Here is an 18,154-nt window from a genome sequence, read left to right as displayed (position 1 = left end):
TGCTTAAATTCTTAATCTTCTCTATGCACACTTGTGTGTATGAAAGCATTTGGAAGCCGTAAGGGAGGCTTCTACTCGTAGCAGCAACAATGGTTATGAGGATGTGAAGGACCCATGAATGTGTTTATGGCGTTGAACTCTAAGGTCTCTCAAGACTGTTAGCGGTTAGCGGTCCAGAGCTTTCAAGTGTTAAAAAAAGAAAGACGATACTTATTTAAGATAGTGTGTAACAGGCACATTTGAAAGGGAACAATGGGAAAAATATGGGATAGAAAGCAAACTGAGTAAAAAATACACAAGTGCTTATATAAACACACAAACACAGACAGTCTACATACTTCAGCCGCTTTTAATCTTGAAAAGCAGCTGTTGAGTGACAGTATGAGGGAATGAATGAGAGGGAGAGGAAACCTGAGCAGTGTGGCATCCATTCTGACGCTGGTGTTTGTGCTGTTTAGAGATCAGACAGCTTGGTGCATGGACGGCCTCTATCTGTCAGTCAGTTCAGAAAGTGAGTTATTTTCTCTCCAGAGCTTCTATGATCCAGCATCTGTTTCAAGTTTATCTTTGGCACTTCATTTTACTTTTCTGATGATCATTTTTGATTCTGGCTGATTTTTGCAAGATCTTTGTCTCAGCAGACATTGTGGAAAGCACATGTGCAGCTACATGTATTTACCATGTCTCTGTTTCATTTAATTCACAAGCTAACCAGTGGGCCATGTGCAGTGCTTTGGAGCTGGCACACCTAAATAGAAACAAGCCTTTATTAATGCCAAATAATTACACTTTCAGGCTGTGGGGACATGTCCCAACAAAGAACCTTGTGCGGATAAGGAGACTTAATTCTGGAATGATCTGTTCTGTATTTCTTGTAAATCTACTTTTATCTTTTTATCTTGGATCTCACTTTTATGTAGCGATTACTTACAATTACTTGGAGAATGCACACACACACACACACACACACACACACACACACACACACGCACACACACACACACACACACACACACACACACACACACACACACACACACACACACACACACACACACACACACACAGGCATACACATAGCAGCCTGTGAAATTCCTTGTATGTGCAGGCTGACTTGGCTGGTTCTCAATTGACCTCAGTTCTGTCCTGATAACTAACAAGAACTTAAATCCTGCAGAAAATGTCAGGAATTCCGCTTGAGACTGATCTCATGGTCCTCACAGGGACTTTACCCTGCCATCATATGATCACTCGGACTGTTGGTTATGTGGAGCTGGCTAGCAGAGTGTGAACAATGCTGTGCCTGGTGCTAGAGCATAGACACTTATTGACATTCAGATGAGTTGGGCTTCATTTTTGATGAAATAAACCCCTATAAGAATATTTCTGAGGTAATGTTGGTAATGTGTCAGAGTTATCTTATCTTTTTATGTTTGATGTTTTGACCAGAAGGCTACCTTAAACAGGGCGGGTATTTTATGAGCTATTGGCAGAGTTAGAATCAACATGTTCAAATTTGTCAGCTTCTAGGCTAGTCACATGTGAGGAAAAAGTGCAAAAAACTGTGAAACCAGTAAATTAGTAAATACAGAGGATAAAACTGATGTTCACTACATATATGTTTAGAAAAGGGACTTCAGTGTCACAAAATGATGTGTGTCTTGCATAGTGTGCTTTGGAATATGTGTTTTAGATGCTATTATGAATGGCCAACAAAAACTGTAATATGAATAAGACAGGAAACGGTAGCTGGTACCCTTCACCTAAAAGTCCAAGGGGACATTTTGGTGTCACATTTAGGTTGCACATAGACCTTCATGTTCTGATTCACAGTTTAAAGGAAAGCATTATTTAAAGCTCCTATGAGGAACTCTTGTTTTTCTTGATGTTGGCACCCTCTGCGGACAAAGCAATCTAGACGTTTTTTGTGCTATTCACATGTAATTAGTGTTTCATAACAAGTATTACAATATTATCCACGAGGACTCTCTGTCATGGAATAATGAAAAATACTGTAACTGTCAGCAGTATGGAGTTAATGGTCTGACATCTGGACCCTGCCAGTGGTTTCAGACAATAGAAATAGCTGTGTCAAAATTGTCTCTCTTCTTGTTAGTGGTCTTGTTGCTTTTTTGGCTTATGAAACATTACTAATAATTTCAGTCTGTTTCACAACAATTTAAAAACTCCTCACAGGAGCTTTAACAGTCACAGATACTGAAGAAGTGGACTACAGATCTTGAACAGAACCTTCCAGAAAACCTGCAGTCTGCTTGTATTCTCACCTCTTTTCATTTCATTCTAGACATGAATTCTGGCTGCTGCTTTCTTTCCCAGTGTTATATTTTGATGTTCCTTTTTTAATTTATTAAAACATATATATATATATATATTCCCTATCATATTTGTAAGTGCCTTTTGATGTCTCATGTTAATTGATGTGATTTGTCTAGTCTGTTCAAACGAACTCTTATGTACTTTTCATACTTTTGGCATCTAAGATATGTTCTTCAGTGGGCATGCAGGTAAAATTCACAAAAACAAAGATATGTGCAGCTTCTCTGGTAGTGCTTTTTCACAATAGTGAAATGCACTAACCCTGAAGTTGGACAAAGAATAAAGAAAGCCTTTGCTGAGGTGTTTTTTTTTTTTGCTCATTGGACAATAGCGGTAAGAGTAGGAGGAGCCAGTGTGAACACTACGGCTGCCTCTGCTCTTTCTCTGGTTGTCGCTCCCCTGCAGGCTGCGTGGACACAAATCGACACAACATAGCGAGCTTCTAACTTTTGTTTTAAACTGTTTCTGCGCGTTTAAACTCAAAGCTCGCGACACGGACAAATGGCTCAACCTTTTCATAACATTTCAGAAGACGATACACGATTGAGACCTGAAGGTGGATTTCTCTAAAATTGTGCCACAACTTCAAACAAATCAACAGCGGAACAAGTTGTAAACGAGATAAAGGAATCCGCCAGATCTGCTCTGCGCCTCTGAAGGTAAGCCCATAGACCACTAAAAAAACACGTTTGTTTGACGTTTCTCAAACTTCCGGAGTGTGAGGAGTTAAGTTACAGGCTGTAACATTGAGTCCTCTGATGTTCGCTGTTTGCAGGCTGCTGCTAACTTGGAAGGAAAGTTGAGCGCATGCTGAAGTGCTGACCGTAGTTTCACATTTACTGCGCAAAACGAATTAGATTTTACGCTGCGTCCCTCCACGGAAGTCACCGTCTCCCTTTCAGTGGTATTTGAATGGCCGACTCAAATGTATCTGCTTTCAAACAAGAGACATTTTCAACCGCAATATATATAATGCCCTGGTTATTTATTAGATGATTGGATTTTGAAAGAGGTGTCCAATGATAGCATCAGCATGTTATTACATCACTATCTTAATAAGAAATTCATTAAAACTTCCCTGAAGCATACATTAAAGTTCCTCTCATTTAAAATGCATACCATAGCTGCAGGCTTGTCTATGTGTATTAAATATGCTCAAAAGAAAATGAGGTTTTCATCTATTGCACAGTGTATACATAATTTATTCTGAAGGAGCTGGTCTGAAGTGTCACATCGTACAGCTTTAAAGCTTCGTTTTTGGCACCATGCTGTATTTCAGCCAGCTGAGAAGAACAACCTGACAGGAATTTCTGGGCTCCTGCTGTGGCTGGAGGTGACTCACAGACCTACAATGTTGGAAAGGGGTGGAAAGAAGAAGTGATATAGGACAACACACCCAGCCGGTGCTGTTTCTTTCATTAATCACAGAAGGAAGCATTAAAAGCCTGTTAAAGTAGCTCATTTGAGGATTTATAGCTGGCACTGTTGTGGGTTTTCTAGTGTAAATCTCTGTCACAAAGTGTACGCAAAAATGTTTTCAGTGGGAGTGGGAGGGCTCCTTATCTGAGTATAAAGTTCATTTCCGTTGTAACTCAGCGTACTGATAGGAGTGTTTTATTTCTGCCCATTCACCAGCTGTTGGCATGGTGAGTTATGTTTTATCTTAAAACAGGGTGACAGTTTATGGCGGCGCTCACATCAAAAGGAAGTTGGCTTGAACTTTATAAACTCTGTGTCCTCGTCCAGCTGTCATAAATGGTGTTTATAACCCCTGTGCTTTTATTTTTTGTCCTCTATCCTTCTCCAGGTCCAAGTCAAGATGTCTGTCAGCAACCACGAAAACAGAAAGTCGCGCTCCAGCTCTGGCTCTATGAATATCCATCTCTTCCACAAGACATCCCACGCCGACAGCCTGTTGACGCAGCTCAACTTACTGCGCAAGCGAAAAGTCTTCACAGATGTCGTACTGAAGGCTGGAAACAGATCGTTCCCCTGCCACCGAGCTGTGCTGGCCTCCTGCAGCCGATACTTTGAGGCCATGTTCAGCGGTGGTCTCCGGGAGAGTCGAGACGCTGATGTGAACTTCCATGACTCTCTCCACCCAGAGGTTCTGGAGCTCTTGCTTGATTACGCGTACTCAGCCCGAGTTATCATCAACGAGGAGAATGCAGAGTCGCTTCTTGAAGCTGGGGACATGCTTCAGTTTCATGACATCAGGGATGCAGCGGCAGAGTTTCTAGAAAAGAATCTCCACCAGTCAAACTGTCTGGGGATGATGCTGCTGTCGGATGCCCATCAGTGCCAGAGACTGTACGAGCTATCATGGAGGATGTGCCTGGCAGACTTTGCTACTTTGTTCAAGACAGAGGACTTCCTCAGTCTGCCCAGAGACAAAGTCCAGGAGCTGATTCTGAGTGAGGAGCTTGAGGTGGAGGACGAGAGCTTGGTGTATGAGGCTGTTATTGACTGGGTGAAGGCAGACATGGAGCGCAGGCACAGTGAACTTCCTGAGCTGCTGCGGTGTGTCCGACTTGCACTGCTGCCTGAAACATACCTGCTGAAGAATGTCGCTTCAGAGGAGTTAGTGATGTGCCACAAAGTGGGTCGGGAAATTGTTGAAGACGCCGTGCGGTGCAAAAGTAGGATCCTCCAGAATGATGGAATTGTTACAGGGTTCTGTGCCCGGCCGAGGAAAGTGAGTCAGGCCCTGCTGCTGCTGGGAGGACAGACGTTCATGTGTGATAAAGTTTACATGATCGACAACAAGACCAAGGAAATCACCCCGAAAACAGATATCCCCAGCCCCAGGAAAGAATGCAGCGCTTGTGCTATTGGTTGCAAGGTAAGCTGCTAGTCTTCACCTAAATAGACCCAATCTTTTGTTGTCTTTTATAGATGTAATTCAAACAGGATCTCTCTTTCTCTCTGTGGTGCCAGGTTTATGTCACTGGAGGACGTGGCTCTGAAAATGGGGCCTCGAAAGACGTCTGGGTCTACGACACATTACACGATGAGTGGTCCAAAGCTGCACCCATGCTGGTTGCCAGATTCGGGCATGGATCTGCAGAGCTCGACCACATGCTGTTCGTCGTGGGAGGACACACTTCTCTTGCAGGATCCTTCCCAGCATCTCCATCTGTGTCTCTAAAACAGGTGGAGCAGTACGACCCTCAGACCAACAAATGGACACTGGTGGCTCCGCTCAGAGAAGGTGTGAGCAACGCAGCCGTTGTCGGTGCCAAAAACAAACTCTTCGCCTTTGGCGGCACCAGCGTAAACAGAGACAAGTACCCCAAAGTGCAGTGCTTTGACCCTTGCCAGAATCGGTGGTCTGTGCCAGCTGCCTGCCCGCAGCTGTGGCGCTACACGGCAGCAGCGGTGGTCGGCAACCATGTTGTGGTGATTGGAGGCGACACAGAATTCTCAGCCAGCTCTGCTTACCGGTTCAACAGCGAGACGTACCAGTGGTCAAAGTTTGGGGATGTGACAGCCAAACGGATCAGCTGCCATGCAGTGGCGTCAGGAAACAGACTATACGTGGTTGGAGGGTACTTTGGGGCTCAGAGGTGTAAGACATTAGACTGTTATGATCCATCATCAGACTCTTGGGACAGTGTGACCAGTGTGCCCTACTCACTCATTCCCACTGCCTTCGTCAGCACATGGAAGTACCTCTCAGCGTAGAGACAGACGCGGTGACTCTCTGAGGTTTCTCCGGTGAGTAATTGTAGTCTCCTTTAAGTGAGACAAACAAAAACATGTCAATTATGCGTGCTATACATAGTGTTCCTTTTATTGTAATATGGGCTATGAGAAGTCACTCACATTATTATTTAACAGCTCCAGTTTAATGTCGGTTTGAACCAGACCAAGCCAGTTTTTAAAACCCCTTCACTGTTTTCCGGGTTGCCAGTGGTTACAGTTACACATTATCTAGCTGCTGTGACAGCCGAGTGTTGGATAAACATAGTGGAGTCCAGATTTAAGGAGCAAGAGGAATGTCAGCGGCGTTAGTAATTACAGAGCCACAGCTCCATCTCAGGACCTCTGTCCCTGACAGGAGCGAGCCAGAGAGGCAGGGATCAGGTCTGTGCTTGTAGGGCCGTGCAGGGAGGCGAGTTAGTGCGCTGGGTGCTCTACAGGGATGGACCTGGGTGAGAGCTGACTGCACATTATGAATCGTTATGAATCACCTCTAAAGAGTTGTAGTGGTAAAAGGTTAGATGACACATTGGGATAGGAGTGCTCAAAGCCAGAGAAGCCCAAGGAACTTCAGGTTATTATTTTGTGTATGTTTGATGACTTTATGAAATCTTAAAGCAAATACCAGAATAAAAAGACACTAAAAATGTATTATGTGTGCTGCTGAATGATATTTCTGCTCACAAGAAAAGTCATATCAGTAATCTTATCAGAACTTGACAAAGTGAAGTGGGGGGGGGGGAGTGGAGGCATCATTCCAAGGATATAAACGTTTGATTGACAGAAATGTAACATACCGTATCAATTAGGGATCGCTCTGCCTGAAGGAACGACAGGTGGCAGTTTTCACAGCTTCGTGTGAGATAAGAGATGATTCATATGTCCTGAGTTGTTCTCAGTTCTCTGCTCAAGATGAAGGGAATGAGATGGAGGCACTGAAAGTTGAAACTAGAAGACTTTAGACAAGGGTTTTTTTTAGAGTTTGCAGGTTGTTTTGACATGGGCCCGGTGGTGGCGGCGATGGTGGGGATAGTTTGAAGTCTCAGGTCGTGAGGCCTGCTATGTGATCCTATTTAAGCCCTGTTGCAATCCAGAGAAAACTGTCCATTTCTGCATGGTTCGAAGCCCAGTTTTCATTTATTATTAGTGTTGTGGTTATAACCTTGTTGGAAATGGAACATTGAATTGTGTCTTGCATCCTTTGCTGTATCGTAGGGAAACAAATATCAACACAAAAATGATTTACCCTTTTACCCAGAATAGATACAAACCAGTCTCATATCTGTTTGTTCAAAAGAGGGCGATAGTTGGTAGCCACTTAGCTTAGCTTAGTATAATGACTGTAAAAAGAGGGAAATTGTAATCCTTGCTCTGTCAGATGGAAAAATTACTAACCAAAGTAGTTTTCAGTCTCAATATCCTACTAATCTTTTTACCTAACCCTTACAAAAACACAAATGCTTCTCTTCTAAGTTATTTAACTTGCTCTAAACTAGACATGAACAACCAATTGATTCTTGTGTATTCGTTCACTTTAACGTTAAGGTCGTTCAAGCTGTTATGACAAAAATAATTTCTATCAGCCTCCCCTTTGTTTTGGTCCATTTCTGTGAAGTTTGGATACATTTGCTCCTCTAGGCTGCAAAAATACTCCTTCCTGTCAGGAATATGTGAAAATGAGTCCAAAAAAGCTCCTTTGATGCTGCCAAGAACTTTGAAAGTTAAGCTGAGCGGAAGCAAGTGAGCAGCAGAGGGCTTATGTGTGCCTTGTGTCTGCAGTAAACAGCTGGCTATAATGGAGCAGGGGCTCAGCGTTAGGAGGCTGCTGGTATGAACCGCTGTCTCCTTAGTAGCCGAGGTTTTTCTGGAGCGGGTCGGAGACAGACAGGCTGGCTATGAAAGATCAAGAGCGTTGCATCCTTATGATCTCTTGCAGCTATGGTAGCATCCATCCAGCTGCAAACTGCCTCATGTTTAATTACTGCAGACGTGGAAAAAGCTCCGATTTCCAGCACGTAAACAGGAGTGCTGCCCGATCATATGAGACTTGGGGGGCAAGAGGGAAGAGAGGAGTGGAAAAAATGTAGCAAGCAATGGAATGACATGGGGAAGGACACATTGACACCTTAACACACACAAACATATGGAGAAAAGGAGACGAAGAGCAGAGAGAGAGAGAGGGAGAGAGGGAGAGAGACCAGGAGAAGCAAAGCTATATTTTGCACCATGTGGCAGCTAAGACTAACGCCTGCCTAAAAATACTCCACTCCTGAGGTTGTCAACTTTCAACTTGGGTCAGAGAGGAAAATAAGTGTGCGTTTGTGTGTGTGTGTGTTTTCTTTTATGGCAAAATGGGCCCAAAAACCGCTAGTCAGCTGCTGAAGTATTCACTTGTAGTATTGTGAGTTTTTTTTATACGGTAGTGAAACCACTCGTTTGCCACTCGTACTGATCTGGTTCTTTCTCTCTCTCTCTCTCTCTCTCTCTCTCTCTCTCTCTCTCTCTCACACATACATACACACGCGCGCGCACACACACACACACACACACACACACACACACACACACACACACACACACACACACACACACACACACAGGCAGTCACATTGCTTGCATTGCCCGTCCTTAAAAAGCCAGCCATCCTTACTCTAATTTGGGAGGAATGAAGGTGTGGCTTGCATATTAGTTAAGATTTGTTAATGTGGCCCTGTGGTCCAGGCCTTTCTGTTGTCCTGTGGCCTGTATGGGATTAGCAGCCTCTCTGCTCTTTTTGTCACCACCTACTGTAGTTTGCAGCCCCGTGCATTTCACCAGATGTGACCGACCACAGACTTGAGAGCCAAACCAGAAGCCGCAGTTGATGGAAAAGTATTTGTAAATGTTAAAACATTACGGCCTGTTTTTGTTATGGTCCAGGCAGGAAAGGTAAATATGATTTTAAGCTCAAAACATAAAGACGAACCAAGAAGTTATGACATTTTGATTATTGCCGACAACCGTAAGTGTTGGCAGTCAGACTTTAAAATGACATGTCTGCTGTGTTTTGGAGATAGTTAGCAGAGAAGCATTATAATGTGGTCACTTGTTGATGCCAGACAGCATGTAACCTGAGATCTCTGCACAAAGTTCAGTGCAGTCTTTCTCTCCTTTAAACCACTGGACTATAACAACCTCAAGGATGACTGTTATCAACGCTTGAGCTCTTGTTTTGAAGCGCCCCCCCCCTCCCCAAACTAACACCCTCCCTTCTCCTTCAACACCCCTCCTTCTTCATCCGCCTTGTGAGGTGGGCACAGCTCTGTGTGATAGGGTCCACCTGGAGGGGTCAGGGGCCACAGAGGGAGCCCTCAGTAGGTTTTCTGCATCCCCAGACAGCTGCTGTAAAATGGAAAGGTCACAGTGGGATCAGGGAGGAGTGCAGAGCGCCCTAGTCACTCAATACTAATGTTTTATTAATGCCTAGCTGTGAGGGCCACCAGGAACACAAGCTGAATGAGGCTTTTATTGTGGCATCTGTGTACAACAAGCCCCCCCCCCTTACTTCACTTCAGACACACACATGCACAGTTATAGTCAGCACGTGCACACACACTTCGTCTCCGGTCCCTTGAGTAATCAATCTGCCACATTACAGTCTTTGGCACGGCTGCTTACATTTGCATAAACCTAATGGAGTTTTTATTGGTCTTTTCTCCGTGCTGCGAGTAACAAAAAGGAAAAGGGAGAAAGATGCCCAAAATGGCTGAATAATCACCCAGACTAATTTGATTACCTCCTTAAAAAGAGACGAGCCGTCATACAGTTACAGGGGCCTCTTCAGAGAGCCAGCTGGGATGGGACTGAGTGTGTCTGCCTGGTAATTAATCTGAATTACGTAATATTTGCGCCTCTGAAGTAGCGCTGAAGTGCGCGTATTCAGCCACAGAGACACTCTTTGTTCTAGTCTTAAACTGGAGTTTCTGTAAAGATTCATCAAGAAATGTCTCATTTCAATCTGCAGCTGCTACAGCAAGAAACTTGATTCTCCGAGCTCAAGCCTGAGTCCTTTATTTGTCCCTGAAAACAGCGCAAACTCATGTAAATGAAGTGATGGTGATTCATACATTAGTCAATACAGTGAAATTCTGGGTGGTCATTAGTAAACATAGCACAGGCCTGTTGGACACAAGGGACAGATAAAGAAAGAGAACTCAGCTTTTGGTGTGGTGCATCGTGGGTAATTAGGCCTGCAGACGACACAGATGGAGCTCAAAGTGCAATTAAAGCTTCAAAAATAATGGAGATTAATGAGTGATGTTCTTTTTGTAATCTTACCATCTCTAAGTTCTTGTGAGCCTCTTTAGTGTATATTTTTTATCATACAAAAGTTTGAGGTTTCGTATTTATTTTCTCAGTAAAATGAAATCTGGCATTACACCCACATGAAGAGGAGAGATGTCTTATGGGCACATACAGACTAAGGCAAGAAAAACCTCACAGTGCCAGAGCCAATTACTTCACATAGGTCCAGGCCATCTGTTTGCTCTGCTGAAGGACACAAGGACTCTCTGCATCCCTCACAGCAACAGCACTGTGGCTACTGCAGTGCACCAAGGTGCTTTACACCTGTTACCTTCCCACTCTCAAGAAGTCACACTCCCTGCTGGCAGAGAGAGGTCAGATTTATGAGGGTCAGAGAATGTAACAGGCAATTTAAACTTATGTTTGAAATATGGTTGAAAATTGAACCTAAAGTACAATCTAGCCTTTAATAGGCAGCGCTGCTTCTTACCGTGGTTGACATGGGTTGAGATCATAAACGCAGCATGTAAAAGCTCCTCTCTTTCTCTGCTGTGGATACTGATAGACCAATCTAAATATAAAGCTCCTTCAAAGCACTGGTATTGTCATAGTTGAAACAGAGCAGAGCAGCAGAGTATTTCAGAGCTCTCATCCTCTGCTCTTGGTAAGAGATTAGACCAGCAGCAAGGCTCAAGAAGTGCAGGCAGTGACCCATGCATACACAGATAAACATAGAGGGAGGGAGAGAGACAGAGAGCAAAAGCAGTGGAAACTTCCACCAGGCTCACAGAACGTGCTTCTAAGGCTGCTTTATTTGAGTTTGGCTAAGAAATGATCTTGCACAGAATGCTCAATAAACAAAACTCTTCCTTCTTTTTACACTTTAGCTTTCACGCTTTGTTTTTGTGAGTGTAGAACATAGATAAGATGTGTCCATCAGTGAGCTTAAGAGTTGTTGGTAGTTGGATTTTGTTAATTTAGAAACAGCTAGCTTGTTTCTGACTCGTTTCCAGTCTTTGTGCTAAGCTAAGCTAAACCACTGCTGGTTGTAGTTCTTTATTTTTCTGGTTTAAAGTAATAACTTGTAAGGAAACCAGCTAGACTGGCTATGTCCAAATGAAGTCCACCTGTTTCCAGTCTTAGTAGCTCTGTTTGGTAGAAAAATAGATGAAATGTTTTAAATAGGGAGTTTTAAAGTTGCTTTTTGGTGGATTAAACTTTTAGACATAGCCAAGCTAGCTGTGTCCCTAGTCTTTGTTCTAAACTAAACTAACCAACTGCTGACTGTAGCTTATGTTTGTGAGGTTTAAAAGGAAAGTTAATATGTAAAAAAAATCGCTCTGGAGTTGTAAGGTGGATTTTATTTGTTGAGGACAAAGCCCAGATTAGCAGTTTCCCAATTTCCACATCTGTTGGCAATTCCAAACTAAGCTAATAGGCTGTTTACTTCATTTTGATATTTATAAGCTTTCATGGAGATTTAAAGTTTATACACAAGCTCAAGAAGTGCTGTTGGTAGGAATGGGGTAAAAAAACGATACTTTTTTTGTGCTCGGTTTGGAAAAAAAAGTCATAATACCCATCAGTACTCATCAGTAATTGAAGTAATTTGAGATTATGGTGAAATCTCTATTTTCCGATGCCTTTGTATCAAGCAATGTTATTATTCCCCTCGTTCCCGTTATCATGGACCAATCAGAGCTATTCTTCGACCCTCTGTCCTGCTTGGTCGAGTGTCAGCCTCTACTACATTGTCCTGATTGGCGGGGAAGCTGGCACTAATTCCTCATCGAACGCGCACAAGAAGTAGGGGAAATCTGGTGGGGAGGGGTAGTGTTGACATTCAAAATCTCTCTCCAAACTGGTGTTTATATCAGAACTACCAACAGCAGCTTTAAGAGGTGCTGTAATTGAAATTGTATTAATTTAAGACAAAGCCAGACTAGCTGCGTCCCTGTTTTGAGTCTTTAGGCTTAACTTAACTACTGTTAGCTAACATGCTGCTTACTGTAGCTTCAAAATAAGATTTAAAAAATGTTAGCGAGTGAACTTAAAAGGTGCTTTTAAGTGAATTATGTAACCTTTTTGATTGAGTCAGACAAGTTATTTCTCCATTTTGAGTCTTCATGCTGAGCAAAGATTAGCTAAGTTACTAGGGAGTTCCAAACTAAGCCAGGCTAATGTCTGGTAAAACCATAGACTGTATAAAATATGGACGTAGTATCCGTGACGTCACCCATCTGTTCCCGAGCACTGTTTTGAAGCCAATCGATGTTGGCAGCCATATTGGAAATGCAGAACTCAACCAGGCAGAGTGACGTAAAGGGTTGGAGCGTGAGCCTCTTAGACAACAGCTATGTGTTCCCTGCTGGGAGTCAAGTCAGTCATGTTCTTATTTGGGCAAAAACTCGTAATTTTAATATCTTCTGAACCGTCATGTTAGAAAAAAATTCACCCCCCGTACAGTGTGTGATGATAGAGAAATTAGCTACATAGAGCCAAGCCGTTTTTTGAACCAGGCTGTAAACATGTTTATTAATGCTGCAAAGATCATCTTTTTTGAATTGGTGTCTATGTGGTTTTCGGTGTTTCTGCAGCCAGCATTAAGCAGATTCTCGATGAATTGCAGTTTATAACACTTTCACATGGGCTTCATAGTTTGAGACCGGAGGTTGCTGCTTGGGTAAAACCTTACAGGAAGCTTAATAAAAATATGCCACATTTTGAAAGCACTTTGTTTTGTTCTGTTTACTAAGTATCTATTTTTTTTGCTCAAGAGGTCAGTTTGATAAGAATTAGCCTGAAAGAGGGAAGGTTATTTTTCCTTCCTGCCCTTTTTTCTGAAGCTTGTTTGTAACCTCTCTCTACCTTTCTGTTGTGCTGTGTCCTACTGTTAGGCTCCAGGTGGTGTATTCACAACAGTAACAGATGCTTTTGGATCAGTGAAGGCTTCTGCAGCATCAGTCGGCTTTGTGAGCCATGGAAATTAGAACTCATTAGGTTATCCAAACAAGCCCCCCAGCAGAGCACTGCTATAACTGTCAACTGTCAACTTCCTCCCAGAATAGAGAGCACACAAACATCCTTTATCCACGCTGACAGGCTTAACTTATCATCAGAAGTATGCATAACAGAGGTAAACATCACGCTGGGTTGTTTCAGTGCAACAAACTTCATAACAACAGAGGAGAATGCTGTTTGAGGTTGAAGAGAAAGGTGGAATTTATTGCGATGTTTGTGGTGGGAATCTGCTTAACACCGACACAATTTTAAAATGGAGCCACAATAAAGCCTCTTACAGTATGAATTATATCCGGATAAAGCAGATGGTTTATGTGTATGTGTTTTATCTGTATCTAGAGAAGCTTATTTTTACAGATCAGGGTCTTCTCCTCTGCCACCCTCAGATATTTATTACCTTGCAACATAAATGGCTTGAGCAGCTTAATCCCACATGCCAGTAGGTCTTTGGTTAAATAACGCTGTGTCCGTCGGCATTATTAATGCTATGTGGGTAAGCTTGATAAAATGGCATGGTGATAAGCTGATATGTAGCCTGGAGGAGGACCGACGTCCCTGCATTCCTCTCGGCTCCCTGAGAAAGTCCAGGCCGCCTCACTGATCATGTGGCTGGTCCCCATTCAGCAGCACCTAAACATTAATCTCTCTGTGTCTCCCTCCTCAGATCAGCCATGGTGTCTGGTATGCAGGCATGTGTTTCCCACTTCGCAGAAGAGAAGAGAGAGGAAGAGTTTGTGTATTCCTGCTGTGGCTCCAAGCAGCCAGAATCACATTATCTTCAGCTGCGACGGCCTGGAAACCTCCCACAGACTGGAAGTCTGCGGCCTTTTTCCACCTGATCTGTTTACTGATACTTCTTGTGTAACTTTCCCATGTAGCCTGAGCTGGACTCGTTGCTATGTATACTGCACAGACTCTCTATATAAAATGCGAAGAAAGCAGACAGACTCTTCCAACGTTTCTACTGTGACTGTCTCAGCCCTGCACTGCTCAACTGACTCACTCCATCATCAAACCAGTAGATTACCAGTTTAACAGACTCTAAAAGGATACCTCGCTGACAAGACATCAAAAAAGAAAGCCTGCTGCCTTTTGTTGTGGTTTCCCTCCCCTCCTGACACTGGGCGTTTACTCAGGTGTAATTTATTTGGACTGGCGTTTGGGGAAGGAGAGAAGACATTTGGGCAAGTGTATGATTTTGTGCACAGAAACAAGCTTCCTGTCTATATTTTTAGACTTTGGACTCGGGCTTCCCTCAATTTTGGTGAGCTAAATTTGTATCCTCCTCCTCCTCCACTTAAAATACACACTCAAAAGAGACAGAATGTGGCCTATCATGGCTGAAGAAGATGCATTTTTGGTCATGTTTTTTTTTTTTTGTTTAAACCATTTTGATGTCTGTTTTGTGTCTCAGGGTTATGTTGAGAATTGTATTTGTACAAGGAAGGGTAACATCTTTTTGTCTTCTTTTTCTAAAAGTTCTGTTGTTATGTGAATGTATTTTTTTGTGATAAACTATTTTACAGAACTGTGTCATTGTAGAGACGATTCTTACATTGTTTTGCGAAGTGAAAAGTATGGTAATGCTCGATAGAAATGATCATATTTAATACATAAATGTTGCCAAAATATGAGTCACTAACCTTTGTTTCCTTTTGATTTAAATAACAAAGTAGGAAACAAATACTTTGTAGCTCTAATGTTGTTTTTTCATGTACTTTTTCAGGACCTTTAATGGTAGTTTATGCTTGTACAGTTTGTAAATGTACCTTGTCATTCATTTGTAGAAGCCTTTGATTTTGCACATTTTGTAAAAAGAAATCTCTCCATGGTCTTAATTTTTTGTATCTTTGTCTTAACCCAGCTCGGGTAGTGTGAATTATCAAAGAATTTTTGTAGCAAATGATCCACGATCTTTCTGTTCTGTTACAATCTTCTGTCTGTGTGCTACTCTCTAGCTTTCCCAATATATCAAAGTATAAGCTGAATATACTGAAGTTGAAGTTCTTACTGATAAACAATCTGTTACTTCATGTTTCTGAAGCTCAAAAGTCATCAATAAATTTGTTGTAAAAAAAATATATCCCAGTATGTCCTCTGTTTTCAGGGAATGAGAGGAATTCAGCAGCTGTGTCATTAAAAGCACGTGGGTTGCCATATAATCACACAGGTACTCTTACTAGACTATGCCTTGAATAGTTTCCAAAGACACACGTCAGGAGTAGTTTTAGCATTTAGTTGGACCACCTGTCTCCTCCTGAAGTAGTTTTTTCTCTTAAGATCATCCATGCGCTCTCTCTCTCTTTTAATCCCCTCCTTTTTTGGAGCAATATCACACATTCTGGTCATGTGGTATGTGCAGTGAGAGTCTCTGCTGCTCTGGCACTTGCACACACATTATAACCCTCAAACCTTGAAGAATGTGCAGCTCAGCGTCAGTCAGGTGATGCTCCTCCATGTCTCGTGTCAGTGTGCAGCCTCAAGGTTTACGTGAGAGAACGGTGCAGTCCAGACTGGGCGTTGGGTGTAGAGAAGTCTGGCTGGCACATCTGTTCAGACTGGCAGGGAGGAGAAGCGGAGAGGAATGTACCCACACTCAAATTCAGGGAGGTGGCTCTGTATATGCCGCCTGCAGGCTTCACATTTTCACATCTGAGTTTCTTAACCATAATTTCTATAACCAACCCAACAACACAATCTAACAGTCAACAGTGTTTTTATTTGGATTAGCTAAAAAATATATAGAACTTTTATGCTTATTTTATATTCGGCAGCCTGCAACCACATTTACAATTTCTATACAATAAATTTTAACACATGCAACTACTGCCAAGTATGGGGGGGGCACTTCTTCCACCGCGATCACAGAAAAGCAACAAACTTAAAGTTCCCCACATGAGCTTTAAATAAGAAAACAAGAGTCACTTTTTAGGTTATTAATGTATGATAATCATCTATCTCATCTACCTATTCAAACTTTGTTTTACATTAGCAGCCATACCTCATAAAAATACATGTGACAAGTCTTTTTGAGGGCTAAAATTGGTATCACTGTTTAACAAAACTGTATAATTTTTGAGCAATAAAGGTGCTTCTTGACAGTTGGAAAGATGAATTAATAAAGCTGAGCCTTAAATCAGGACCGGTGTGCTGGCTCCCTCTGGGACTTCCTATTCAATTTAAGATTTTCCTCAGTTAGTTGTAACTATTCCAGTTTGATTGGTTGGTTGGTTGGTTGGTTGGTTGGTTTGGTGGGTGAGTGGGTCGGTCAGTTGGCGGTCCGTTGGTCGGTCAGTCGGTCGGTCGGTAGGTTGCTTGGTTGGTTGGTTGATTGGTTGGTTGGTTGACGGACTGAAAATTGTCTTGCATTATAGCAGCTCCAGTTTACAACATAGATAACAAGATACAAAGACACAATCATCAGACTCAACACTTCAAATGACAAACAGCATATTGAAAGGCCTTCAGTGTACATTTGATCTTGGATTAAGCTCAAAATTCAAGTTTATGACCAGTGTAGAAAAGAGCGCTTCAGTCTAACCTAATTAAATTGTGAGACCCTGTATCTCACATTTGATGGTAATAGTTCATATTCACTGTTTAGAGCATGGTGAGGGTCAGAGACTGAAAATACATAAACACATTATCAGTGCGTATTTGTTTTTTTGTTTACATGTACATGTGTTTGGGTCAGACTGGGGAATGGATTCAAGGAGTGGAATGAAGTGCTGGAGAGATGCTTTAGGGAAACAGCCTTCTGAATGTTTTGCAAGTTTTTGCAAGTTCAACTCAGAGGGATTTGAATACCAAATGAACACTTCCTGAGATATGTCATGTGCTGTAACACTATGTCGAAAATATTTTTTTTAATGTTCTGGGAGTCTACACACTGGATAGACAGAATATGTACATTCTTAGTAATGGGTTGATCTCACAATCTATGTACAAATACTACATGAAATATCTAGGGGATGCCCTCAAAGAGACACTCAAGTGACATAATCCAGCAGCATTGTTCAATCTTTTCAAACCCATCTGAAAAAACATCAAAGTTCCCTGTTAATTGGATGTAAACAAGAAAGCGCTCCACAAACTTCCTCTCTATAGCCATGACATCATGCCTGTAACAGGCCATGTCCAGTCAAGCATGCAGACATGTTTGTGCCAGGGCGGGTACAGGGCTTCATCAAAGGTTAATTTATGGATTTTTTTAAGACAATGCAGACATGCATAAAAAAGATGAAACGGTCCTCTTTGAATGGGGTGAAGCTGGCACTGGACAGTTGGATGAGCTGCCCGCTCAATGGCTCCCATTGTGATGCAAAATGTGCAAAGCGAGCAATTTCAAACGGATCTTGCCGACAAGACAATTAGACCACAGCGAATAAATAGACATCTGAAAGTCGGCTGCAGACAAAAGGACCTCAGAGGTCACCAAAAACCCAAAAGAAGGGGAGGGGGGGAGAAGGAGGACAAACCGCCATAACAATCTGGATCCTGGATTATAAGATATGTGGAGTTTCTATCAATGCTAATATGAATATACTTAATGTGCATCTGCTGGGGTTGTGTGGCGTGTGTGCGTGTGGTGGGGTTGTGTGTGTGTGTGTGTGTGTGTGTGTGTGTGTGTGTGTGTGTGTGTGTGTGTGTGTGTGTGTGTGTGTGTGTGTGTGTGTGTGTGTGTGTGTGTGTGTGTGTGTGTGTGTGTGTGTTTGTGTGATGGGGGAACAGCAGTTACAGCTTCTTGTTAACCCCATAAGAAAGGAGGCACTGAGGTGGAACGGACAGGGACGTTGCACCCAGCCTCTCT

At 42.6% G+C, this 18,154-nt stretch overlaps 1 protein-coding gene across 1 annotated transcript; it reads left to right on the top strand.

Moving 5' to 3' along the window:
• Positions 1 to 2,687: 2,687 nt before the first annotated feature.
• On the top strand, positions 2,688 to 15,425 carry enc3 (ectodermal-neural cortex 3). Its single transcript, XM_034674071.1, has 4 exons — positions 2,688 to 2,996; positions 4,145 to 5,179; positions 5,275 to 6,054; positions 14,009 to 15,425. The coding sequence occupies exons 2-3, from the start codon at positions 4,157 to 4,159 to the stop codon at positions 6,019 to 6,021; spliced, it is 1,770 nt and encodes a 589-aa protein (XP_034529962.1). The 5' UTR covers positions 2,688 to 2,996; positions 4,145 to 4,156; the 3' UTR covers positions 6,022 to 6,054; positions 14,009 to 15,425.
• The last annotated feature ends 2,729 nt before the right edge of the window (positions 15,426 to 18,154 follow it).

This window comes from Notolabrus celidotus, chromosome 2, assembly GCF_009762535.1.
Source record: "Notolabrus celidotus isolate fNotCel1 chromosome 2, fNotCel1.pri, whole genome shotgun sequence".
NCBI lineage: Eukaryota > Metazoa > Chordata > Actinopteri > Labriformes > Labridae > Notolabrus > Notolabrus celidotus.
The sequence above is the reverse complement of the archived record's forward strand: the minus strand, read 5'-3'. Positions and strand labels throughout refer to the sequence as shown.